At 41.3% G+C, this 27,361-nt stretch overlaps 1 protein-coding gene across 6 annotated transcripts in view; it reads left to right on the top strand.

Annotated features, from left to right (window-relative positions):
* The window catches only part of ARHGEF10 (Rho guanine nucleotide exchange factor 10), a 296,127-nt gene that overhangs the window by 131,478 nt on the left and 137,288 nt on the right, over positions 1-27,361 (top strand). For 5 of the 6 annotated variants that reach the window (XM_069726904.1, XM_069726903.1, XM_069726907.1 and 2 more), the window contains 7 exons: positions 4,267-4,323; positions 5,728-5,897; positions 12,793-12,909; positions 13,015-13,129; positions 14,032-14,144; positions 21,715-21,792; positions 26,487-26,666. In XM_069726904.1, the coding sequence (XP_069583005.1) occupies positions 4,267-4,323; positions 5,728-5,897; positions 12,793-12,909; positions 13,015-13,129; positions 14,032-14,144; positions 21,715-21,792; positions 26,487-26,666 (830 nt within the window). The remainder of the gene's footprint in view (positions 1-4,266; positions 4,324-5,727; positions 5,898-12,792; positions 12,910-13,014; positions 13,130-14,031; positions 14,145-21,714; positions 21,793-26,486; positions 26,667-27,361) is intronic. The other variant, XM_069726905.1, reaches the window with a different exon arrangement.

Here is a 27,361-nt window from a genome sequence, read left to right as displayed (position 1 = left end):
ACCGACACCGGGGAACAGCGCTAACTGTATCACTGCTTCCCATGTGCTGGTAGATGTCACACGGATAACTCTTGAATGGTTTTATGTGTGTTAGTGTATCTGGTACATGTTAAAACTGTCACCACACGTACCAGACACACTGACGTCTGAAAGAGGACCAAGACAGATACCAGGAGTTTTCCAAAGCAAAGCAGTTTTATTTAAAACTTGACATACCAAGAAAGGATAAAACCACAACTGAAAATAAAACATGATAAAAAAGCACTTAAAAATCCAAGGTAAGATTTTAAAATTCTAGCGTTAAGTAATTGGAATGAGAAGGTATTATTCATCAAATACACCAAAACTCCTTAAAGAAAACCTGTTTACAGATTCATGATACCTAATTACAGGCAGAATTAATTGGAGTCTGGTTGCGTCATTGTAGTCGTATATATGTTTTAGCAGATGAGTTAACAAGCAATCTTCAGAGTTTCATCGGAAAATTCAGATGTTATTTTTCTAATTCTCACGTGTGAGTCTTTTTTTAAAATCTTTTAAGCCTGTGTGACATCCATGTTGAGAAATTAACTTTTAATCTTTGTTAATCATTTCTTCCAGGCTGTGGGGCCATGCATGTCAGACTGCTCTGTGACGTGCAGTTGCAGGGCCGTGAATCCCGTGCACCATGCACTCGCGCGTTTCATCCTCCTTCTGCGCAGGCAAGTCAGTGCGCAGTAATAGTGACTTGCTGGCACCTGCACAGAAGCATGATGAAGACCCTGCCCATAGAAGGGCTGATAAGGGGCCCATAACAGTGCAAGTGCACATCGCATGAGTGGGATTATGGCGCCACAACTGCACATGTGACATGCATGGGATGGGGATGATATTGTAAGGAAGAGAGGAAGCAGACAGTTCTTCCAGGCACTGCACGCCTTGGAGCCTGGAAGAAATCATTACCGTAAAAGATTAAAAGTTGATTTCTCAACGTCTAGACCACAGCTATGAGGCATACAGGTAAGACTAGTTTAACCATTCTATTACTTGTATGCCCATAGTAACAGCTTAAAAGCGCCCCAGGGGGGTGACAGATTCCCTTTAGTGAATTGGGCCCCATGTGCTTGACTAGTCCACTGTGGGTTTCCGGCCACTTTTGCGTGCCAAATCTTTTTGACTGACAGTTATCCCCCTAGGCACACATCGCAGAATTCATTGAAGTGCAGTAAAAAATATTTTTAAAAATCTGCTGGTGAATTATATTTATTTGTTGGGATTTTACTTTTTTCGCCATTTACATTGCATTGGGTGAAATCCATTGAAATTAATTTCAACAGAAAATGGCAGGCTGCTGGTTTAATTCTTTGCAGCCTTCATCTACTATATAATTGTCTAAGAGTCACTTCTGTCTGTCTGTCTTTCTGTCTGTCACGGATATTCATTGGTTGCGGCCTCTGTCTGTCATGGAATCCAAGTCGCTGATTGGTCTCGCCAGCTGCCTGTCATGGCTGCCGCGACCAATCAGCGACAGCCACAGTCCGGCGGTGGAAGAATGGCCGCTCCTTCCTCCCCGCAGTCAGTGCCCGCTCTGTACTCCCCTCCGGTCAGCGCTCACACAGGGTTAATGGCAGCGTTGACCGTGGTGTAACTCACTCGGTTAACGCTGCTATTAACCCTGTGTGACCAACTTTTTACTATTCATGCTGCCTATGCAGCATGAATAGTAAAAAGATCTAATGTTAAAAATAATTTAAAAAAATAAAAAATAGTTACATACTCACCTTCCGGAGCCCCCGGATCGAAACGGCCGGTTACCGATGCTCCTCGCGATGCCCCGGTGACCACTCCATGCATTGAGGTCTCGCGAGATGATGACGTGCGGTCTCGCTAGACCGCTACGTCATCATCTCGCGAGACCGCAATGCACTCTTCAGACCGGAGCGCGCGAGGAGCATCGGTAACCGGCCGCTTCGATCCGCTCCGGAAGGGGAGTATTTTAATTCTTTTTTTTTAACAGGGATATGGTGCATACTACGTGACTGGCCAATATACTACGTGACTGGCCAATATACTACGTGACTGGCCAATATACTACGTGACTGGCCAATATACTACGTGACTGGCCAATATACTACGTGACTGGTCAATATACTACGTGACTGGCCAATATACTACGTGACTGGCCAATATACTACGTGACTGGCCAATATACTACGTGACTGGCCAATATACTACGTGACTGGCCAATATACTACGTGACTGGCCAATATACTACGTGACTGGCCAATATACTACGTGACTGGCCAATATACTACGTGACTGGCCAATATACTACGTGACTGGCCAATATACTACGTGGCTGGCCAATATACTACGTGGCTGGCCAATATACTACGTGGCTGGCCAATATACTACGTGGCTGGCCAATATACTAGGTGGCTGGCCAATATACTAGGTGGCTGGCCAATATACTAGGTGGCTGGCCAATATACTAGGTGGCTGGCCAATATACTAGGTGGCTGGCCAATATACTAGGTGGCTGGCCAATATACTAGGTGGCTGGCCAATATACTAGGTGGCTGGCCAATATACTAGGTGGCTGGCCAATATACTAGGTGGCTGGCCAATATACTAGGTGGCTGGCCAATATACTAGGTGGCTGGCCAATATACTAGGTGGCTGGCCAATATACTAGGTGGCTGGCCAAAATACTAGGTGGCTGGGCAAAATACTAGGTGGCTGGGCAAAATACTAGGTGGCTGGGCAAAATACTAGGTGGCTGGGCAAAATACTAGGTGGCTGGGCAAAATACTAGGTGGCTGGGCAATATACTATGTGGTTGGGCAATATACTACGTGGCTGGGCAATATACTACGTGACTGGGCAATATACTACGTGGCTGGGCAATATACTACGTGGTTGGGCAATATACTACGTGGCTGGGCAATATACTACGTGGCTGGGCAATATACTACGTGGCTGGGCAATATACTACGTGGCTGGGCAATATACTACGTGGCTGGGCAATATACTACGTGGTTGGGCAATATACTACGTGGACATACGTATTCTAGAATACCAGATGCGTTAGAATCGGGCCACCGTCTAGTATAAAATATGTATCTGTTTTTTTTTTCCAATGCAACAGTGTTTGTGTTGAAATATACCATATTTGTCGCTTTATAAGACACACCTGATTATGGGACGCACCAAGGTTTTAGAGGAGGAAAATAAGAAAATAAGAAAAAAAAATATTTTGAGCAAAATACTGTGGTAAAATATTTAATATGGTAATACTGTATACATGAGTGTATTCTTAAGGATGATGGGGGTGGTAATCACATTTTGACTAACACACCCTCCTCCTTACTAATGCACGCACATACTGTATACATATACATTGGTGTATTTTCGAAAGATGAGGGAGGTGGTGATCACATTTACAATAAACACTTTGGCCCTGGAGTGTTTATACTAAATGTGACTACAACCCCCATCATCCTTTGGAATACAACCATCGGTACCGTATAATCTGGAGGATGATGGAGGATGTAGTTATATTGCACCTCCCAGGTTGGACACTGAGCGCCCTTTCAGTGTTTTTGCTCACCTAATTTACAGAGTAGATCATGATAATGTGTGAAAACTGTAAAGCACTGCGGAATATGTTAGCGCTATATAAAAAATAAGGGTTATTATTATTTAGTAAGGCCCACACGATCCTTCATAGCAAGGATTCTATCTTGTCAGGGACAGATCACTGATTGGTGGATGCAGCGCAGCACCAGTTTCCTCCACCAATCAGTGTCCAGCCCTGCAGAGTGGCTGCCCCTGCCCCCATGCTTCCTTTGTCTGCCAGCCCCGCGATTCACAGCCCGCCTCATGCTTGACATGACTGCCCACCGCATGGCCTGCCTGCCACAAGCTTCCACTGGGCTGCGGTGAGTCATAGCGCAGTCTGATGTAAATGTGTTTCCTAATGCAGAATATGGCCATGTTCGCCTTATTAGACTCACTGAGTTTTTTCCACTCACTTGGGTAATAAAGTCCACTTTTTAAAAGCAAAAAAATACAGTAATAGAAGAGATGGCGGCATAGCTACCTTGTCTGGCCAAAATATCCTTTTTTTTTTCTTTCTCTTCTGCTTTCATTATATGACAATGAACATAGAATATGTACAATTCTGATGATATACACAATGTATAATATCTGTTATTACTTTTTATCAACGCTGAAATATCTAGCCCTTTCTCTAACTCTTTATGTTTTGCCTTATGTTCTTTCTAGACCTTGATGAAGTTATTTATGATGATGTTCCGAGGGAAAACTCTGATTCCGCTACAGGTATTGATTGTGTGATCTTGAAATTGTTTTAGAAAATTATGATTTCTATATTCTAGAAACGTGTGTCATCATTTTTAAAAATAATTCTTATTAAATCCTGTCTCGGTTAAAGAGGACCTTTCACCCAATGTTTTATGTTAACATAAACACACAATGTAATAGGCATTGCAGAGCAGAATAGACCTTTTTTTTTTTATTTCACCTCTCTGTTGCGGAGATACTAGTCATGAAAGTATTTGACACCTAAACAGTTAATTTTGTTTACACCAATTAAACATTACTGCTGTTGATTTATTTTAAAAAGAATATATCAGCAGGTTTTCTCTATTTAGTCTAAGCACAGCTTTAGGGGCACAGAGCCTGATTCCAGGAATGTGTCACTTGCTCAGCAGCTTGCTCTAGTTTCAGTACAGTCACCATTTTATCAACAGGAGATTATCAGACTAGGTACCTCATACAAACCAGACCAGCTAATCTGTATAACCCCAGCCCAACGCGGATTGGCAGCTTGCACAGTGTACACAGGTACCTGGTAATCAGTACACCACTGGGGTTATACTACATAGCTCGTCTTTTTGACCACTGCTACATATACAACAGAGAAAACAGGGATTCTATCAAAAGTACATCAAACAGCCCAGTAAGTGATACATAGCTGGAATCAGGGTCTCTGCCCCTATAGCATTGATGCTCTCAGATTCCATAGCAAAAACCTGCTGACAGATTCTCTTTAATAAATTTATCTTTTTGGGAGTATTCCTTCAGGCTCGAGACATGTCTGTGTGATAGATGTGAGCACCCACTGTACCTACATGGGAATCACTGTACTGGAGATGGGTGCAGTAAGGCTACTTTCACACTAGCGTCGGAATCTCCCCATCGCAATGCGTCGGGGAGAGATTCCGACGCTAGCGTTTAGCGCATTGCACAATGGAGGCAGCGGATGCATTTCTCCAGCGCATCCGCTGCCCCATTGTAAGGTGGGGGCGGAGTTCCGGCCGCGCATGCGCGGTCGGAAAAAGCGGTCCGTCAGGAGCAAAAAACATTACATGTAGCGTTTTTTGCTCCCGACGGTCCGCAGAAGCACGACGCATCCGTCGCTCGACGGATGCGACGTGTGGCAATCCGTCGCAAATGCGTCGTCAATACAAGTCTATGGGGAAAAAACGCATCCTGCAAGCACTTTTGCAGGATGCGTTTTTCTGCAAAATGACGCATTGTGACGGATTGCAGAAAACGCTAGTGTGAAAGTAGCCTAACCAGAGGTCACGCCTGCATCTCCCATACATTATGTCATGGGGATATACTATAAATATCTAATTTTAGGACACCCTTTTTTGAATAGCAAGTTAGCAGTTAGATCAACCATTTTGTTCTGTAATCTAAAATGTCCTATTCTGTTAGATCCCGAGGAGATGATTTATGATGATGTGGAGAACGGGGAGGAGGCTGGGAACAGCTCTGTGGATTATGGATGGAGTTCCAGCGAATTTGAAAGCTATGAAGAGCAGAGTGACTCCGAATCAAAGCATGGCGTCCCAAACTCTTTCCTCCGAGGAGGCAACAAGAGACATGTACGTGTGTTAGATTTGACCTATCTGGTTATAATAATACAGTAGTGTAATATTTCGTTTGGTGTCAGAGAATGTCACTGAAAGCTCCTGTCTAAGTAAGATTGTGCTGGGATGAGCAAGGTCATATTGGCCCATGCATTGGTCTGTAGGCTTTCAGCTTGCTGCCTGCCGGACCCTGGTACAGTAGTTGCTAGGAGTGTCTAGCCCTATACCCATTTTAAGTGTCTCCTGAAAATGTTTTAAATAATTTTATTGCGCAAGTAGAATTTTTTTTTTTTTCACATCACAATTGCTCTTCTTTCTCATTTTGTCTTTTATCCTCAGTTGTGCTTTTACATTCTGACTGCTATTTTTTCTTCTTCTAAATGTATATATCCGTTTTGGCTGGTCCCAATGAACTGTAATGTTTGGTCGCATGCGTTTAAGGTCACGGCTAGACTGTTGTTCATGGAAATTATTAGGGGAAGATGTCACAACCCTGATGCTAGCACGTTCTTAGCCTACTAGGTTTATTATATACAAATATGTATTGGAGCCCTAGGGTGCAGGTAAGTTTCTCAGCAAAAATAGATTATAAATTGATGAGCCCCAGACCCTTTGAGGCATGTGGGCTTCAGTCTAGTCAGCCCTATGAATAATATGGGTATAGGATGGTTCACCCCCGGGTACATCCTGTTCGTGACGCCAAGTTGAGTCGCCCGCCAGGGCAGTGGGGTACTCAGTACAGGGTCCGGTACTTGAAGGGGAAGTCATGGTGACTGCGACCCGGTCCGTGGCCCTGGGCGCCCAAGTAAAGGGAAAGGTCTTTAAAGGGAGTTTAAGAATAAAGTTTGTTTGTGACGCCACCTGTGGTATTCGGTCAGTAGGGACCGACGCTGCTTAAAGGGGTTCTCTGGGTTGATGGTATGGCAGCTGGAAGGTATAATTTCCCACAGGTGAAGTAAATGTACCCGGGGTCGAACTCGTGGGGGCTAAACATCCAAATCCCGAAAAATATGGCCCTGAGGATGAAGCCCACACAGGGCAGTTTTTAATGCATTTTTTTTTTAAAAGCCAAAATAAGGAGTGGATAAAACAGCCAGTCCTGTCATGGAGTTGTATGTTTTCTTTTTATTAGGATTTTAACAAGTTACACAATTACAAGAAGCAATAATACTTGCAGAACAGTAGCACATTTCACTAGGTTACATCGTTATTGGCTGTATAGATAAAATGGCACACATAACAAATACAGTAAGGTGATAATAAACATTTATATCGTTGCTACGTGGAAAACCGAGAGTGAGAAATGAAAGGTATAGAAATTAGAATTACAATGAGGAAAACCACTGCCAAGCCAAGGATTCGGTGTCTTGCAGAATTTGGGGAATGACTATTGATGTAAGGCTATCATTTTTTCATACACACCAATGTTGTTCATGAGGAAGATCAGTTGATTGATATGAGGAGAGTCTTTCTTTTTCTAATAATTTCAGCAGTCCAAACGATAGCCAGCACTATCCATTGGCATAAAAGGCCACCCAAATTGTTGAAAACAGTACAAAAATTAAAAAGGCAGAAAAGGAATATCCGCTGCACTCCCGGCAACATGTTTCACCCCTGCATGGTCCTCGGCAACAGCTTGACAAAGGACCGTGTAGGTTTGAAACATGTTTTCTGGGAGCGCAGCAATTGTGTTCAACCATTTTTTTTTTTTCTGCCTTTTTATACTGCTGCATCAATAAAGCAATTATTTTAAGGTGTGAGTACTGGCTATCAATTGGACTGTTGTATTACAGGAATATTTCACCGTGCACCCGGACAGGTTAACGGATTGCTCCTTTATCTAATGTGTAAGGGTATGTGCACACGTCAGGATTGTTAGCGTTTTTTTGCAGAATTTCGCTATAAAAGCGCTATAAATCCGGTAAAAAAAAGCTAACATTATGCATCCTATCTTTTAGAATGCATTCCGCATTTTTTGTGCATATGTTAGCGTTTTTTTCCGCAAAAAAAACGCATTCCGCAAAAAAAACTGACATGCTCATTATTTTTGCGGATTTTTTGCGGATTTCCTAGCAAAAAGGACATTCCGGGAAAAAAAAAACAACCGCAAAAAATCCGCGCAAAATCCATGCAAAAAACGCGCAAATTCCGCGAGAAATCCGCACGGAAAAAAAACACGGATTTGTGGCAGAATTCTCAGGATTTTGTCAAGGAATAAATCCTGACGTGTGCACATACCCTCATGGTTAACGTTGTGGATAAACGAGTGTGAGCAAAAAGAACCATGTCAGTGGTAAGAATTAATTCAACTCCTATAATTGATAATTTAGTTGGCTGGCTCCCAGAGTGGTTGAATCCAGGGACATATTCACATGGTCTTGTTTTTTTGTGTTTGCTTTTATTTTGCTGCCTGGAGATTATTGTAGCTAATGTGCTGGGAAGGGATATACAGGCCTCTATCCTGGCAGTGCCAATTTTTAGGAAGGCTTTAAGGTATTATTAATGTTCTTGGAAGTTGTCTTTCTAGACTTCTTATATGTCAACCCTGGTAGTATGATGGATAAAAAAGACCAATTTTCTGCTTGGCCATCTATTACTGGTGCTTTTTACCCAAACATTTACTGATTTAGTCTAAACTCACTTTATGCTGTTATTGGTACTCACGGTGTTATTTTGATATACACTTGTTTTTGCCACAATATAGTTTATAATTGTAATTTTATTTTCTTCAACATAACATAAGCTGCCAATCTGTACTATTGTAATGAACTTCTGTGAGAAGGGTTGTAAACTTCTCACCCAGGAGCTCTTAGTACATTATTACAGTCTATTACCCGAATATAACTGGTGAAATCAATTCACAAATGTCGCTTTCACAGTTCAGAAGAAAGGAATGTTTGTTTCTAAGCTTTTATAACGTTCCCTTACGATTGTAAAGAAGGAATATTTAATATCTACATTAGCAAGCGAAGGGATGACCAGCAGGAGATAAATGCAGCGCGACTTGTTCTACAAATATTGGTGTATGTTTCATACATTCTCTGAAGATATTTACCAAGACTGGCATTTTGTACACCGGCCATGTTAATCCATGGAAAAACACCTGCCATGAGCAGGCAAAACGTGCACCATCATTTATACCAGGTACTGGCCTGTGTAATATTTAACCACACCTTACTGCCAACAGTGCCAAGTACAACCATGTTTTTATACAGAGAGCACAATTGGCCAATAATGAGAAAGGCACATATTTTTGTACATTTAAAATATTGTTCTAAGAAATGTGCAAAAGTAATTTAATAAATCTGCCCCTGTGTATCCTGTGCTGATGAAGAATGTTGATATGTTCATTTAGTTCTCCAAGTGCAATGCCAAAAACCCACCACAATTTCCCATTACAGATGCCAGGATATGATTTTATATTACCTTATGGGTTTAGCAGTCAGAGGCGTACTCAGGGGAGATAAAATAAAATGATTATACTGTCCCTGCCCTCATAAATTATAAAGTTGAAAGATGAGATGCCCAGTGCACTTTAACTTTATAACCCTTGCAATTCCGAGTGACAGCAGCTGCTCCTCACTGCTCCCCCCTCCCGTCTGGGACCTTACATCACACACCAGTGAGTAATGGGGCGTGGTGGGGGGGGTGGCCACTCCCCCTGTTCTCTGCAGTGATCATACAGTCATTATCAGGGAGCCATTATCAGAGGGTGGGGTGACAGGAGCTGCTTTTCACTGCACTGCTTATCCCGCTGTCTGCGACATTACAGCAGTGTGCAGCTCCTCGCTGTTATCAGCCAGTCTTCTGATTATAGCTGTGTCTCTGCAAGGAACAGGGGGAGTGGCCACGCCTCCTCTTCTCAGGCTGGCTGTTCCTTACAGGGGGGAGTTGTACACTGGTGTGTGACGTAAGGTCCCAGACAGGAGGGGCAGCAGTGAGGAGCAGATGCTGTCACACGGAATTACAAGAGTTATAAAGATCACAAAACTGCGCTGCGCATCTCATCTTTATAGTTTATAAGGGCAGGGACAGTACAAGCGTATTTATCTCTCCGGAGTACCCCTTTAAAGAAGCCCGCCATCAAATTCATGCTTCACGAGGGCAGCCAGGAAGATTTTGCTTAAAAGCTGGCTGGGGCCCATGTGTCTTGGCTGACTAGTCCAAGGCAGGTCCCTGGCCATATCCTCACCACCCCGATCTATTTGACTTGCATGTTTCTCTCTCTGACAAGCATAGTAAGAGACTTTTCAGTTAGTTAACTTTAGTGGGATGGTGCGAGGCCGGACGGGGACCCGCCTCAGACTAGTCAACTGAGATACCCAGTCCTCAACCAGCTTCTCAAAGTATGTTTATTCTGAAACACTGCGGTCTGAAGTCACACAGACAGTCCTTGATTCAGGCTGCTGATAGTTTGTGCAGCTTGTCTCTGATTACAGGTTTCTTTTACGGAACTCAAAGCAGTTATCCAAATCAGAGCCATATTTATTTTACACAGCATTTCTAGGTGTGATATTAAAAAAGCACATTTAATGAAAATCCTGGTGCAAAAATATGTTAAAGCAATGATTTTATGAGCCCCATTGAAGCTACCATAGGTATTCCTTTCCCATGTACTGTACTTTTATTGTTTGCCTGCTGGTTATGTAAGTATGACTAACAGAACTTTTGCCTTTTTAGGCCAAGGAATGATCTATCAGTTCAGGAATGTTTTAGTAAATTCCTGTACACATCTTGAGTGATAATTTTGTCCTTCGAGCTTTATTTTTCCATTTGCAACATGTCCTATTTGCCAAAAGGGAAAAAAAGTGCAAAGGGAAATAGTGTGATACAGTAAGGGATTTAACTATTTTATTTTGCTCAATAAAACATCCCAACACCGAACATGTCCTCGTGCACTGAAATTCTCCTGTACAGTTGTAATTCTCTTCACAGAGTTCTCATAAAGAAGCAAAAAGTGATTATCAGGGTTTTCATTGAGATTCATGGTTCCAGTCCCCTCTGCCCTGCTTTCTGGCAGTCACTATGTGTACGTTACTTCTTATGGTCGCACCCCTGAATCCATGAACTGCTTAAGTATTACATCATCATATGAATTGACTCCGTGAAAAATATTTTGGATTTTATAAAAATAATTGTAAATTAATTTTAATAAAAATTATCCAATTTTGATGGTATTTTTTTTAATGTACCGTAACTAGTAATTATTAACACAACAAGTTTGTGTTGTGGAAACATGGTAAATAAGTCAAATCACTATGCTCACAGTGCTTGGGTTCTGGAGCCTCAGCCACGGTGATAACAAAAAGACACTGTAAGGGTATGTTCACACGTGATGTTTTTGCAGTATTTTCTTTGCTGCCTTTTTTTTCTACAGCAAAAACGTTGGGTGCCATCAAAGTGACTGACCGAGATTTCGAAATGTTCATGCACTTTTTTTTTTTATTATTTCTTTGTGTCTTTTGTAGTGATGAGCGAGTATGCTTGTTACTCGAGTTTCTCCAAGCAGGCTCAGGTTGTCTCCAAATATTTGGGCGTGCTCGGAGATTTAGTTTGTCAATGCAGCTGCATGATTACATTTGGGGATTTCATGTTTGTTAGCAGCTGCAAATCATGCAGCATTGTTGACATAAACTAAATCTCCGAGCACGCCCAAATAGTTGGAGACGACCTGAGCCTGCTTGGAGAAACTCAAGTAACGAGCATACTCGCTCATCACTAGTCTTTTGAAACCTGCAGAGTATCAACTATTTTAGCTTTTTGCCCAGCATTTGTGACCGCTCATACAGGAGAAGCTGCGGCGAGGAGAGGAAGCAGCAAGGGAGACGGGTATGTATTTTCTTAACAGCGGGGGGGGGGGAAGGAGGGGAAGGGGGGCGCACAGGGGGTGGGAGGGGGTTGGGGACAGGGACCTTTTTTTAACACCAAAAAAAAAAAAAAGGATTTTTCATGTCTTCATTCCAGCGAACACTGTTGGAGAGAAGAAATGAATGGCGGCTTCAGCACCAGATGCAGGGGACAGCGCTTAATTGTAGCGCTGTCTTCTGCACGGTGCGTGTGGTACCCAGTCGGCACACGGGCGGCACACGGATGCCGCACGTGTGCCACACTGATGTGCCACGAGAGAACACGGATAATTCCGGTACCGATTTTTGGTACCGGAATTATCTGGACGTGTGGAACAGGCCTAAGGGGGAAGAATATCTGGATCACTATCTAATGGAAGCTTATAGATATTGGAGATTGCATGCACAGTATTAGTGGGAGCCATACATAGGGATTCTTTCTGAGGTGTTTTCATTGTGTTTTTTGATTTTTTATTTTTTTTTCAGTGTGGGTTTTTATTTTATAACATAAGACTTTGTGTTTGACACTGTGCATTTTTGTCTTTTTTTCTTTGGTGCTTCATATTTTAAATAAAAGCTACCTTGTCATTGATACTTCCTGGTATTTTGTTTTGCCAAAACTATATTGATACAGTTATATTGCGGAATTTGTGTTTTATTTTTTTGACCTGTTGATTTTCCGCCTTTTATGGAATTCTATGGGGAAAAACCCGCACATAGGCTGAATTTTATCTGGAAGAGAAGTTGAGATGTTGCAGACTTCACATGCTCACCACAGATCAGTTTATGCAGCGTTGGGAAAGAAATGGTCTAGTAGGCCTGAGCTTTCTATAAATCCTATCCACAATGCAAAATCTCATAGCGGGAACTTCACCTAATCCTCTACATAGCCTTCCTAAACCCCATCATTTTAGGTTAGTGGCCACTAGTGATGAGTGAACGTGCTCAGATAAGGTGTTTCCCTTCCATTCTGTATGATGAGAATGAGGAATAAAGAATGTCATAGCAGCTACTGTTTGTTACCTATTTATTCACAAAGATTATACCAATATTTTTCCATATAGCTTTCTCAGGACCTAACACGTATAAAACAGCACTACGAGAGAAAGATGAAAGATTTGGTGGCAAACAAAGTGGGAGGCGTAGAGATTCAACAGTTAAAACAAAAACATGAACTCAAGGTGATGTAGCGGAGTTTGTAGCTCCTCATTAGTGCATGGTCATAGTCCCTACAGATCCTCTGTGACACCGTCCCTTACCTAACTGTACTGTGCCTTGTGATGTAGGTGCAGAGGCTGATGAAGGCTGCAAAGGAAGGCACAAAAGACGGGCTGGAGAAAACCAAGGCTGCAGTGAAGAAGGGTCGATCCTACATCAGAACCAAATCCTTCGTTTTGCATGGTACAGTCAAATAACTCCCCGAATTCTGCCCTAGGATCCAGTATCAGACACGACTCAGATGCCCTACTGCGCTAGTTACTGCTGACCGGGCAGGTGCGCCAAGATGGTCATTATCTGTTTGTATTTTGGACTCCTGAATGGTATACATCAATTAGCCATAACATTAACACCACTGACAGATGTTTGAATGGATTATGTTGTTAATGGAATATATCATTAGGAGGCAAATACGCTATCATCTCTAGGTGTATTAGAAGCAGGAAAAACATAGACGCATAAGTTTCTGAACCACTTTGATATAGGGAGTATTGTGATGGTCTCATGACTGGGTCATAGATGACTCTTTGATGCCCATGAGAATCGAAGGCTAGCCCATCTGCTCCAATCCCACAAATCATTAATAAAGGTATTGCTTTATAATGTCTAGGTGTCAGAACTCGCCTCGCTTCACAACTTGCTGCATATGAGGCTTTGGCATTAAGACTGGTTAGTGTCCAGGCTGACCCCAATTCACTGCCAAAGCGCTGCTGGAAGAAGGTGACCCCGTTTGATTGACACAGCTGGGGTCTACTCATTGAGTACCCGGGCTAGAGGTAGCTCCGGGGTGCACTGGGTCCAATGCTTTTATTTAGTGCTTTTTAGTGGCTTCATGATATCCATTACATTTCAGATAAAAACATAAAAAGGCAGCCGCATTGCTATCTATGACACTCCTTTGTTTTTATTGTCCTTTCTGTATGTTGTAAAATATTTAATGAAGCGAATAGTTCCCGCAATCAGTTGCCTTTCGCATTTCTGACCCTTTAGAAGCGAGATGTCTTTGGTTCTGCTTTGATACAAATGACTGAATTTGCAAAGTTCTGCTTAATAAAGCCGTTTTTTCTTTTATCTTTGGATTTCAGACCGTAAATCTACCTGTGTTGAAGATGAAGAGCTGAAATTATTTATAGATGTAGACTGTGTGCATACAGAGGCGATCATGTCCCCTATGCCAGAAGGATTAACCCAGCAGCAGGTAAACATTTTCGCTTTTTTTTTTTGCATTTACTGTTAGGAATGTGGTTGATGTAATCCTTATACCATATCCCATGTCATTTCCTATTGCAGGCGGAATCCTTACATATTACTGTGTGAGACTACAAATCTAATTGTATCATACACGGTCCACTCTGCAACATTTTGTTGAGACTGCCATCTAGTGGACAATCTAATTAACACTGTAGCTAAACAGTATGAGGTTGGTTAAACTGACCCTGTTAGCATGAAAATGCAGCGCCATCTGCAGGCACCTTGTTGTAGTGCAAGAGAAGCAGAATAGATAGTAGTTTTGTGAGAAAAGATTTGGTATAAGGGCTAGTGCAGACAACCATGCTTTCCCTGATCTGAGAGCATCGGACCGATTACGCTAATCACACTCTGAGCAGAGTGTGATTCAATTTATGATTCAATTTTTTCTTTTCCTTTCTTTTTGTTGGTAAAAAAAAATGTAAATTATTTGAATTATGAATACCCCAAAATAGTAACCAGAAATGCTATCTAATCCCCCTTCTATAAAGAAAAATCTGTAGAACTGTAAAACACTGCTGTATATGTTGGCGCTATATAAATCATTATTACTATTATTATACTCTTATGGACTATAAGATAAACGTTTCTGAGTTTTGTCACCAGATATATAAGAAAGTCGGTGCTGAGCTTTCTCCTCATTTCCTACAAGCTGTGAGAGTCCGAATTGTTTTCTATAGTTTTTGTATAAATGTGAGGGAATACATGAATCCCATTTCTCTACCCTGCAGGATTCCCATTACCAGGGTAGCACTTTCCATTCTTCCTATAATGCCAGAGATTCCTCCTCCTGTGCTCCGCTCTTTCCGTCCCTCCCATGCTTCCCTGGCCGTATAACACACTGCTTTGTAATGCGGAGGGTTAGTGGGAAGTGGTAATGTTCCAGCTCATGTCCTCCTTCAAAGCATAATTCTACAGGCGTGAAGACCTAATGCAGAGTGGAAAGAAATCAAATATGTAATCTGATCAGCGTTTCCAGCCATGGGTGGGCACAGCCCCTATCGAGGTTGAACTGGCCCACCAGAGAATCCCCCGGTGGGCCCTCGCTTCACTTTCAGGGAAGTCTAGTGCAGATGCTATTGGACTCTTGAGTGGGGGAGAACCCAGCGTCATCATCTGGATCAATCACGTGATAACAGATAGCATTAGCAAGCATCCTGACATTGTGTATCCTACAGTTATACCACTTGTTACAGTGCCTGATGAAAATTTAGCCCAGGTCCGAAAAATCCCTTTTAACAATAATGTATTGGATTTTGTATAAATAAAAGGTGGGCCCTGAAAATCAAGTCCTCTGGCGGGCCCAATGTCCCTCAGTCTCACACTGGCCCCTTTACAAGAACAGTATATGGGCCCCTGCAGTGCAGTAATGTGTCTATGGCAGGAGCTGCTTGTTGCTTTGGCAGTAGAAGTGGGGTCCCTTACCGCTTTGGCCCCAGTAAGGCTATTAGAGTAATATTTCCGTTCTTTCAGCAGCCACATGGACATTGGCAGCAATGACTTTTATGAAAGTATTTTCCAGGCGTGCTTGGTCCTCTGGCCTGTATGGAGCATGCCTAGAAAATACTTTTTTAGAAATCAATGAGTTAGAGCTAGTCACTGCTTATATCCATGTGGCTACTTAACAGTGCAGGAAATAAGGAGAAAAAGATGAACTGAGCCCTTCACCTATTATGGCTGGTGAATACGGTGTTATCTCTGGTTTATCGAGCTGTTACCAGTCATTGTAATTCTGCCTGTGATAATGGCTGCTGAAAAGACGGAACAGGAAGTTTGACTCTAGTATTAGGCTTAGTGGCTAGTGTAAAAATTGCCACATTTTATATCAACAAAAAAAAACTGAAAACAGAATTCAACAGAAAACATAATTTTTTTTTTTCTTTTAAAAGTACATTTAACCCTTTCTCACAACTCACTGTACATGTGTGTCATAGTAAAGTGTTACTTTTCTCACCATGCAGTGCATGTACGGTGCAGGGATGGTTCAAGCACAGGAGCTGTGCCTGTGCTATCCACATTAAACACAACCACAGAGACACCACAGCACTATATACTTATCACTATAGAAATATAAATAATGTAAGTGATCAGTGCCCTGTGGAAGAGAAGTGTGGACTACAACCACTATTTGAGAACAAAAACACCCCCAACCAAGCTATAGACTAGTACCAAGTAAAACGTCAGGCAGAGAGTAGATATAAAATGCCTTTATTATTTATGACTGGCAATAAATATATAAACAATACATAAATGTGCGCACAAAAACACAAAGGAATTAATTAAAAAAATATAATATATAAAACCAATGTATATTTAATTGGTAAAATAATATAACGGACTGACCCAAGAAATAATCTAATCTTGTTTATATATTAGCAGGAGTAACCACTAAAAATAGTCTAATGTCAAAAAAGTACACATAAAATAGCCAAAGGTATGAAAATGGCCAATACCCCTATACAAAAAAGCCACAGTAAAAAAATATAAAAGAATATATATATATATATATATATATATATATATATATATATATATATATATATATATATATATATATATATATATATATATGTATGTAAAATGTGATGAAAAACCAAAAGTGGTATATATGAGGAACAATTGTCCTACTCAAATGCCATGTGAAAAAATAAAATGCTATATATGCCCAAAAAAAATATTAATATAGTGTGCAAACCAAGCAATATTTGATAAAAAAGTGCAAATTTAGCAAAGAAGTGTATGCAAATAGGGGTGCATTGAACCACATCTAAACCATTTGGCTCAAAAATACATGGTAAAATAGCCAGTGATTAACGCTGAATATATATATATATATATATATATATATATATATAGTTGTAGCACAAAGTGCAATAATTTATACAATACTGAGCTTGCAATCCAAGGTAAAAGGGGTTTATATCACAAATGTACTACATAGAACAGTGAATACGAGTGCTCCCATACAATATAAGGTGCTAAGCTGTAATGAAAAGAGGCACCTAATGTCTCCAATGAAACATATGAGGCCTATCACTGACAGGCTCCTCTGGAATAACGCACACCGCTACAATAAAGCTCCAACAGGAGTCCCACCACAAGGTACAAATTAGCATAAATAGTGTGGAAGCACACCGTACCTTAATCACGCAAGATACTCTGGGTCAGTCCGGTCCTTTGCTAGAGCGCACCCCGACGCGCGTTTCGGATCTAGTCCTTCGTCAGGGGGACTAGATCCGAAACGCGCGTCGGGGTGCGCTCTAGCAAAGGACCGGACTGACCCAGAGTATCTTGCGTGATTAAGGTACGGTGTGCTTCCACACTATTTATGCTAATTTGTACCTTGTGGTGGGACTCCTGTTGGAGCTTTATTGTAGCGGTGTGCGTTATTCCAGAGGAGCCTGTCAGTGATAGGCCTCATATGTTTCATTGGAGACATTAGGTGCCTCTTTTCATTACAGCTTAGCACCTTATATTGTATGGGAGCACTCGTATTCACTGTTCTATATAGTACATTTGTGATATAAACCCCTTTTACCTTGGATTGCAAGCTCAGTATTGTATAAATTATTGCACTTTGTGCTACAACTATATATATATATTCAGAGTTAATCACGGGCTATTTTACCATGTATTTTTGAGCCAAATGGTTTAGATGTGGTTCAATGCACCCCTATTTGCATACACTTCTTTGCTAAATTTGCACTTTTTTATCTAATATTGCTTGGTTTGCACACTATATTAATATTTTTTGGGGGCATATATAGTATTTTATTTTTTCACATGGCATTTGAGTAGGACAATTGTTCCTCATATATTCCACTTTTGGTTTTTCATCACTTTTTACATACATATATATATATATATATATATATATATATATATATATATTCTTTTATATTTTTTTACTGTGGCTTTTTTGTATAGGGGTCTTGGCCATTTTCATACCTTTGGCTATTTTATGTGTACTTTTTTGACATTAGACTATTTTTAGTGGTTACTCCTGCTAATATATAAACAAGATTAGATTATTTCTTGGGTCAGTCCGTTATATTATTTTACCAATTAAATATACATTGGTTTTATATATTATATTTTTTTAATTAATTCCTTTGTGTTTTTGTGCGCACATTTATGTATTGTTTATATATTTATTGCCAGTCATAAATAATAAAGGCATTTTATATCTACTCTCTGCCTGACGTTTTACTTGGTACTAGTCTATAGCTTGGTTGGGGGTGTTTTTGTTCTGTGCTATCCACAGTAGTGGCCTCCACTGCAACAGCCAGCATTGCAGCTTTTTGTGGCTGTTTAACTCTTTACATGCCACCATATCAATGACCACACATATAAAGACTTTGGCAGAGATAGCTGGCTCTCTGTCTGCCTGTCAGCAGTTGTAGGGTGCTAATTAGTGATGAGCCAATGTGTTGGATGAGGTGTTATCTGAGCATGCTTGTGTGCTAACCGAGTGTCTTCGGCGTGCTCGAATAATATTTTCGAGATCCCGCAGCTGCATGTCTCGCGGCTGTTAACAGCTGCAACACATGTCAAAGGATTGCCTGAGAAACAATCGCTACATGTGTTGTGGCTGTCTAACAGCCGCGGAGTCTCGAACATAATATTCGAGCATGCCGGAGACACTCTGTTAACACCCAAGCACTAGTGCTGATGCGTTGCCTTTATAACTGAATGCCGAGCAATTGCATTTGTATCTGCCATGTGCAGCAGTCTATGGCCACATTCACATGTTCAGTATTACCTCAGTATTTGTAAGCCATAACCAAGAGTGGGTGATACATTTCCTAGGATTGTTCCACTCCTGATTTTGTCTTACAAATACCGATGTAAAATAATAACCAAATACTGAATGTGTGAACAAGACCTATCCGTGAAAAACTGACAGGCTTAGTAATGCACTGTACAGCATTCGTTGGGATGTGTATCATCAATGTGATCAAAGGATCGCATGTTCAAGCCCCCTTGTTAGACTAGTAAGTAAAAAATGTTTTTAAGTGTAAAAATAAAATATAAAAATATATATATATTTAAAAAAACAACCACACTCACAAAGCAACTCCTATTTGGTAATACCACATATGTAATGATGTATAAAATAAATAAAAAACCTGCGCTGTCTGCTATATATACAGAAATCAAACAATCACAGTACGAAATTACCTGTCAGATGAGGAACATTAATCGTATTGAAATGCATACATGTACTCAAACTCAGATAGATGCACTTAGTAGCTATAATAGAAAAAAAGGAAAAAGAAAAAGGAGAGCAATATTAGTAAATGATTCCTATTTTTAAAGGGGTAAGGATACTACTATAGTGTGTATAAATGTTATCGGGAGTGCATAAATAATATTCCCGAAAATACCAGGATAATAAAAAAAGAGAATAAAAATATAATAAAATAATATACTCCTGTGGTTTAAACGTTGTTAATAAAGCACCCGTTCCTGCCTGGAAATAGAGTCAATATAGCAGCAAACAAGTACTCGTATATAGATCAATGGAGGCGCCGTGGTTGCGCACACAGTCTCAGTACAGTACCTGTAATGTAGATAGGCGCTTTAAGAATCTCCGTGGTAGCTGTAGATGAATGCTGCTAAATAATCAGCTGATGGATGCGGGCGTTACAATCTTCCAAGCGGCTTATGCGAGCGCTGTCCCGGCCGGTGACAGGCGCCTGCACGGCCGCTACTTGAACGTCCTAGTACGATGCTTCGCAGGACCTGCAGTGACGTTCGGGTCACGTGTTCTTGAGTCACGTGGTGCCCCTGGAGACACTACGGATCGCAGTGGGAGCCAAAAACCAGGACAGCGCTCGCATAAGCCGCTTGGAAGATTGTAACGCCCGCATCCATCAGCTGATTATTTAGCAGCATTCATCTACAGCTACCACGGAGATTGTTAAAGCGCCTATCTACATTACAGGTACTGTACTGAGACTGTGTGCGCAACCACGGCGCCTCCATTGATCTATATACGAGTACTTGTTTGCTGCTATATTGACTCTATTTCCAGGCAGGAACGGGTGCTTTATTAACAACGTTTAAACCACAGGAGTATATTATTTTATTATATTTTTATTCTCTTTTTTTATTATCCTGGTATTTTCGGGAATATTATTTATGCACTCCCGATAACATTTATACACACTATAGTAGTATCCTTACCCCTTTAAAAATAGGAATCATTTACTAATATTGCTCTCCTTTTTCTTTTTCCTTTTTTTCTATTATAGCTACTAAGTGCATCTATCTGAGTTTGAGTACATGTATGCATTTCAATACGATTAATGTTCCTCATCTGACAGATAATTTCGTACTGTGATTGTTTGATTTCTGTATATATAGCAGACAGCGCAGGTTTTTTATTTATTTTATACATTTATCCAATTCTCTCTGTGTGTGGTACAGAATATTATCTGCTGCGTCTCATTTCCATCTGCATCAGCGCCGCTATCTCTATTTATTTTGTTCACATATGTAATGACCCATACTATAATACTATTTAATTCTTTTTTTTATCTTGCTTTTTGTCCCTCTCATCTCAATAAAAGTAAAATAAAAAGTAATTAAAAAGCTGCATCTGAAAATTACTACCAGTAAAAAGTACAGCTCTTAATGCAAAAAGACAAGCTCTTATACAGCTTTATAAACAAAAAATAAGTTATAAGTCTCAGAAAAGTATGCCACCCCCACCCTTGTAAAGAAATGCACAAACAAGTAAAGTATATAAAAATTTATAAACTCGGTACCATCGGAATCATATTAAACTGTTTTTAAGGGTTGATCTAAAAACCTGTGCATGTGGATGCTGCAGCCAATCACTACCATCACAGTTAAAGATAAACTCTCCCAAACCTCATGCAAGTAGATTTTGAAATGTAAATCCATTGACACCTTTATATTTTCTGTCTGTTGCTGCATTCCAAGGTAATTCACATTTTAATGAATATGCAAATAAGGCATTAAGCATTCTGTACACGGGCAATTAACAAGCTTATGCCTCCCGACGTAGTTTTCATGTCCAGCACCAGCCTGTTTTACTTGATTGATAGCTCACTGTCTGTGTGATGTTAAGCTCCAGGCAAGGACATCAGAAAGTGAGCTACATCAGGTAGTAAGCTATCAATCAAGCCAGAGGCTAGCGCTGGGCGGGAAAATAACCTGAGGAAGTAGTTTCTTCTTAAGTGGTGTGTCATCCCCACTTAACACCTCATTTGCAAAATGAATGAAAAAGCTAATGTTTTGAGAATGTAGCAACAGATTGAAGATACAAATGTAAATCTATTGACCGTTTTGTAACACCTGCATTCTCATGTTTATGTGCATGATATATTGTTCTTGTTAAAGGAGTGACATGCTGCAATATTAGATGTATTGAAATTTGTGATTGCATTTTATCTATCCTATGAATATGCCTGTTTGTTAACTTACATGATGGGCAAATAAATTAACAGGATTTATAGTAAATGTAATGACATTTCCCATTGTTTTTATAGATTGTGAGAAGATACATTCTTGGATCAATTGTGGAAAGTGAGAAAAACTATGTTGACTCATTAAAACGAATTCTTGAGGTACTATAAAGTTTTTAGAAACTTACCGTATATGAAATTAACTTTTGTATCATGCCTCTTGATTTTACTTTTAAATGGGTTTTCCCTACTTAACCCCCAAAGTTTTTTTTGTTTTTCGCTCCCCTCCTTCCCAGAGCCATAACTTTTTTTATTTTTCCATCAATTTGGCCATGTGAGGGCTTATTTTTTGCGGGACGAGTTGTACTTTTGAACAACACCATTGGTTTTAGCATGTCATGTACTAGAAAATGGGAACAAAATTCCAAGTGTGGTGAAATTGCAAAAAAAGTGCAATCCCACACTTGTTTTTTGTTTGGCTTTTGTTCTAGGTTCATTAAATGCCAAAACTGACCTGCCATTATGATTCTCCAGGTCATTACAAGTTCATAGACACCAAACATGTCTAGGTTCTCTTTTATCTAAGTGGTGAAAAAAATTTCCAAACTTTGCTACAAAAAAAAAAACAAATTGCGCAGTTTTCTGTTACCCGTAGCGTCTCCATTTTTCGTGATCTGGGGTTGGGTGAGGGCTTATTTTTTGCACGCCGAGCTGACATTTTTAATGATACCATTTTGGTGCAGATATGTTATTTTAATCGCCCATTATTATTTCATTTTAATGCAATGTCGCGGCAACCAAAAAAACATACTGTATTTTCTGGCGTATAAGACTACTTTTTAATCCTTGAAAATCTTCTCAAAAGTCGGGTATCGTCTTATAGGGCAGGTGCGGAGTAATCTGCGGTCGCCGCATATTGTGGGGGGAGCGGTCCCAATGACAAGGAGAGGGGGCACCTCACCGGGAAGGTGTAATTGAAGCAGAGAAGGAGATACCGTATATACTCGAGTATAAGCCGAGATTTTCAGCCCAAATTTTTGGGCTGAAAGTGCCCCTCTCGGCTTATACTCGAGTCAAGGTGGGTGGCAGGGTCGGCGGGTGAGGACGCTGAGGCATACTTACCTAGTCCCAGCGATCCTGGCGCTGTCCCTGCCGTCCCACGGTCTTCTGTGCTGCAGCTTCTTCCCCTCTTCAGCGGTCACGTGGGACCACTCATTACAGAAATGAATAGGCGGCTCCACCTCCCATAGGGGTGGAGCCGCCTATTCATTTCTCTAATCAGCGCTGCCGGTGACCGCTGATTAGAGAAAGAAGCTGCGGCACCGAAGACCAGCTGTGACAGGCAGGGGGAGCCGGACGTCGGGACCAGGTAAGTATGTAATAGTCACCTGTCCGCGTTCCAGCCGCCGGGCGCTGCTCCATCTTCCCGGCGCCTCCATCTTCCCGGCGTCTGCTCTCTGACTGTTCAGGTCAGAGGGCGCGATGACGCATATAGTGTGCGCGGCGCCCTCTGCCTGATCAGTCAGTGCAGAGACGCCGGGACCGGACGCCGGAACGAGACGCCGGGAGCTGCAAGCAAGAGAGGTGAGTATGGCGTTTTTTTTTGTTTTTTTACTGCAGCAACAGCGGCAATGGCACAGCTTTATATAGGGAACTATGAACGGTGCAGAGCACTATATGGCAGAGCTATAGGGAAATAATGAATGGTGCAGAGCACTATATGGGGCACAGCTATAGGGAACAATGAACGGTGCAGAGCACTGTATGGGGCACAGCTATAGGGAACAATGAACGGTGCAGAGCACTGTATGGGGCACAGCTATAGGGAACAATGAACGGTGCAGAGCACTATATGGGGCACAGCTATAGGGAACAATGAACGGTGCAGAGCACTGTATGGGGCACAGCTATGGGACAATCATGAACGGTGCAGAGCACTGTATGGGGCACAGCTATAGGGAAATAATGAACGGAGCAGAGCACTGTATCGGGCACAGCTATAGGGACAATCATGAATGGTGCAGAGCACTATATGGGGCACAGCTATGGGGCAATAATGAACATGCAGAGCACTATATGGCACAGCTATGGGGCAAGAATGATCTATTTTTATTTTTTGAAATTCACCGGTAAATGCTGCATTTCCACCCTAGGCTTATACTCGAGTCAATAAGTTTTCCCAGTTTTTTGTGGCAAAATTAGGGGGGTCGGCTTATACTCGGGTCGGCTTATACTCGAGTATATACGGTAATAGGATACACGGGTGAGCCAGATGAGTGAAAGAGGAGTGTTTTTCTAGGCACAGCACCGCTCTCTCTCTCTTATTTGCATAACCCTGGCATCCCAGACGCTGACAGTTTGCTTCACTTACACCTTCCTGGTAAGGCGCTCCCTCACCTTGTCATCGGGACCACTCCCCCCCCACTATGTACTTCGACCGCAGATTGCTCCGCACCCACCCTATAAGACGACACCCGGCATATAAGACAACCCCCAACTTTTGAGAAGATTTTATATTTTAACTGGAAAAGTTTGGGGTCGTCTTATACTCCCAGTCGTCTTATACGCCGGAAAATACGGTAATTCTGGCGTTTTGACTTTTTCTTGCTACACCGTTTAGTGATCAGGTTAATCCTTTTTTTTATTGATAGATACCAAATATGTGTAAATTTGATTTTTTTTTTTTTTTTTGCTTTGTTTTGTTTCATTTTGAATGGGGCAAACTTTAAACTTTTTTTTTCATAGTTTTAAAACATTTCTTTCGTTTTGGCATGCTTCAATAGCCTCCATGGGAGGCTACAAGCTGGCACAACTCGATCGCCTCTGCTGCATAGAGGCGATTCTCAGATCGCCCCTATGTAGTAGAATTACAGCATTGCTATGAGTGCCAACCACAGGGTGGTGTTCATAGCAATCTGGCATCAACAACCATAGAGGTCTTCAGGAGACCTCTGGTTGTCATGCCGACGCAACTCTGACCCCCGATCACGTGATGGGGGTCAGCTGTGTACGCATTTCTGGCCGGATGCACGTGTTAAATACTGCTATCAGAGTTTGACGGTGGCATTTAACTGGTTAATAGGCGTGGGCGGATCACGATTTTGTTCCTGATCTAAGGATTTTGGCTTTTAATTGAGATGAATCTGTGATGCATTTTATGTACATGCTTGGTAGTGCAGCTCCTCCTCTACAGATCAGAGGAGAAAGGCACTGGGAAGGAATGTCTTCACTCATCTCTGAACTGCTACTGAACAGGAAATTGCTTGATTATGGTATCATAATGGTGATGAAAAGCCTGATATTACCATTTTACTACAATATTTAGAATTGAGTCCTCAGTGGTTGATACCTTTTAATGGCTAACTCGAAAGCTTGCAATTTGTTACCATCTTTTCAGTTAGCCATTAAAAGGTATCAACCACTGAGGACTCAATTCTAAATATTTTTCTATCCACTGGCTAACACTGTACAGATATATATATATCTTTCCTGTATGGGACATCATTACAAAGTAATGTGCTCTATGCCCAGTGGACCGGGGAGTAAAACTGTACATTTGCATGTGATGTACATACAATATACCATTGGATGGAGCCATTTAAAAGAAGAAAAAAGAAAAACATTATTTATGTTGTTGTGACTCAAAAGTATACTGAGACGCAAAAACATATAGATTACAAGGTGACCAATTCTATAGCTAATTATTTTTATTTATAAAAAAGCAATATTTAAAGGAAATAGAAATACAGTGTAATGCAACAGATGTGCAAGTATGGGGAAAATCCAGTTTGGTTTATGCAAATGAGTCTAGAAGTGCACTGGAGACAGGCAAATTGAGAAATGCTGAGGTGGGTAAATTCACAGTCCATACATCAGCCTGCCACTTAAAGGGGTTGTCCAGCCTTAAACTACAAGTCTGTAGTCGTTCTGTGACTGCAGACTTGTGAATGGCTGGCGTCAGGAACGGCATTTGTCCACAGGTATGCAATATACATACTCCCGGTGCATTGATCAAGGCTGTACCCATCTAGTCGGATTGTGGCCTGGAGGATACATATCAGTGGTCAGATGATCTCTGCTCCCAGCATTGGAGAATACTCACACCTTGCAATGTTTGCCATGTGAGGACTTACAAGTCTGCAGACTGTGGCTGCAGACTTGTAGTTTAAGACCAGACAACCCATTTAATGTACTTTTTAGGGTCATTTCCCCAAAAATTCAAGCCAAATTTTCTGTGCACAATTACATCACCTAAAGGTATCTACAAACTCCTATTTCTATGATCTACATGATCTACATGGCCATGTATCCTGTTTAGGAACACTAAACTGCCTGACACTCCCTTTATAATTACTCACATGATTACTTCATAATGATGTATAATCAATGGGCTCACTGAAGGCGCCTGTAACCACCGATACTGAAATCTCCAGGATGTGTATAATGGCTCGTACGGACATTATAAAAGTGCGACGTGCTGGAACGAAGGACTGGAAACAGGTGCAAGGACATGTGTTTCCTTTTCCTGGAATGCTGTGAGTCTCTGAGCTTTGCGTTTTGCTAACAGATGTTCTGTAAGGGTATTCTTTGCCAAGGCCATTTCTGTACAGATGTCACCTTCATTTACTGTATCCATGTAGAATACCATTTGATGAAGCTGCTGTTGCTTGTAACATTTTTATTATCAGGAAACCATCAGGGAGCTTGTACTGTGCTAATTAGAAATACACAGAGGAACATGGTAATTTTCTGCAATAAAAAAGAAGCATGAGCTAATAGAAAAAAAGAAAGGAAACAGTTTGTTCCTCTGCTCTTCTATGTATCTCCTATTGCCGCTGACCTGCCTCTTATTTCAGAACTACGAGAAGCCGCTGTGCGACATGGAGCCAAAGCTAATAAGTGACAGGAAGCTGAAAATAGTGTTCTACCGGGTAAAAGAAATCCTCCAGTGCCACTCGCTGTTCCAGATCGCCCTTGCCAGCCGGGTATCGGAGTGGGACACGGCAGAAATGATTGGAGACGTCTTTGTAGCATCAGTAAGTACAATAACAAAGCATTATAACTATGTTATGGTCAATGATGAAGAAGAAGCGAGTGGTGTTAACTAGTTACATGCTTAGGCCCCGATTCATGAAAGAAACTTCTCCAGAATTCCAGTGTATATTGCTTTGAAACGTTGCAAAGTTTTTGCACAACTTAGAGTTGTGTTGTTGTTATCACGCCAGTTTCTCCCAGCTCCACCAAATGGGCGGCGCTGAGGTGGAGCGGGGACACCGTGGGGGCCACAGCTCTGCTCCTATGATATAAGGTGAAGCACCACTCCTTACACCAAAAGTCAGGGACTGGAGTAAGATTTGTGGCGAGGTTCACACCACTCATCAGACACTCCCGATTCATGAAGGGGCATGCACCCGTTCATAAATCCGAAGCATCTGACTCCACCACGTCTACTTATCAATACCAGCAAGAAAATCACTGGTCTTATGAATGAAGACCTTTGTGGTTTTATGTTTTTTTTTTCTTTTGAACTATGATGGTGATCCCTGTAGTTAGAGAAAACATAGACATTAAAGGGTTTCCCTTTTTCTTTCACATCTGGAGGCAAGGGGCATTTATGATGTTGCATTAGAATAGGACATATGCATGATATTGGCCATTGATGCAGACTGCCTGACCCAACATCATAGGTGCTGCTCACCTTTTCACAATCAATTTTCCATAAAGTGACTTC

Source organism: Ranitomeya imitator, chromosome 5 (assembly GCF_032444005.1).
Source record: "Ranitomeya imitator isolate aRanImi1 chromosome 5, aRanImi1.pri, whole genome shotgun sequence".
Lineage (NCBI taxonomy): Eukaryota > Metazoa > Chordata > Amphibia > Anura > Dendrobatidae > Ranitomeya > Ranitomeya imitator.
Note: the sequence above shows the minus strand (reverse complement) of the source record. Positions and strands in the feature narration are given on the sequence as shown.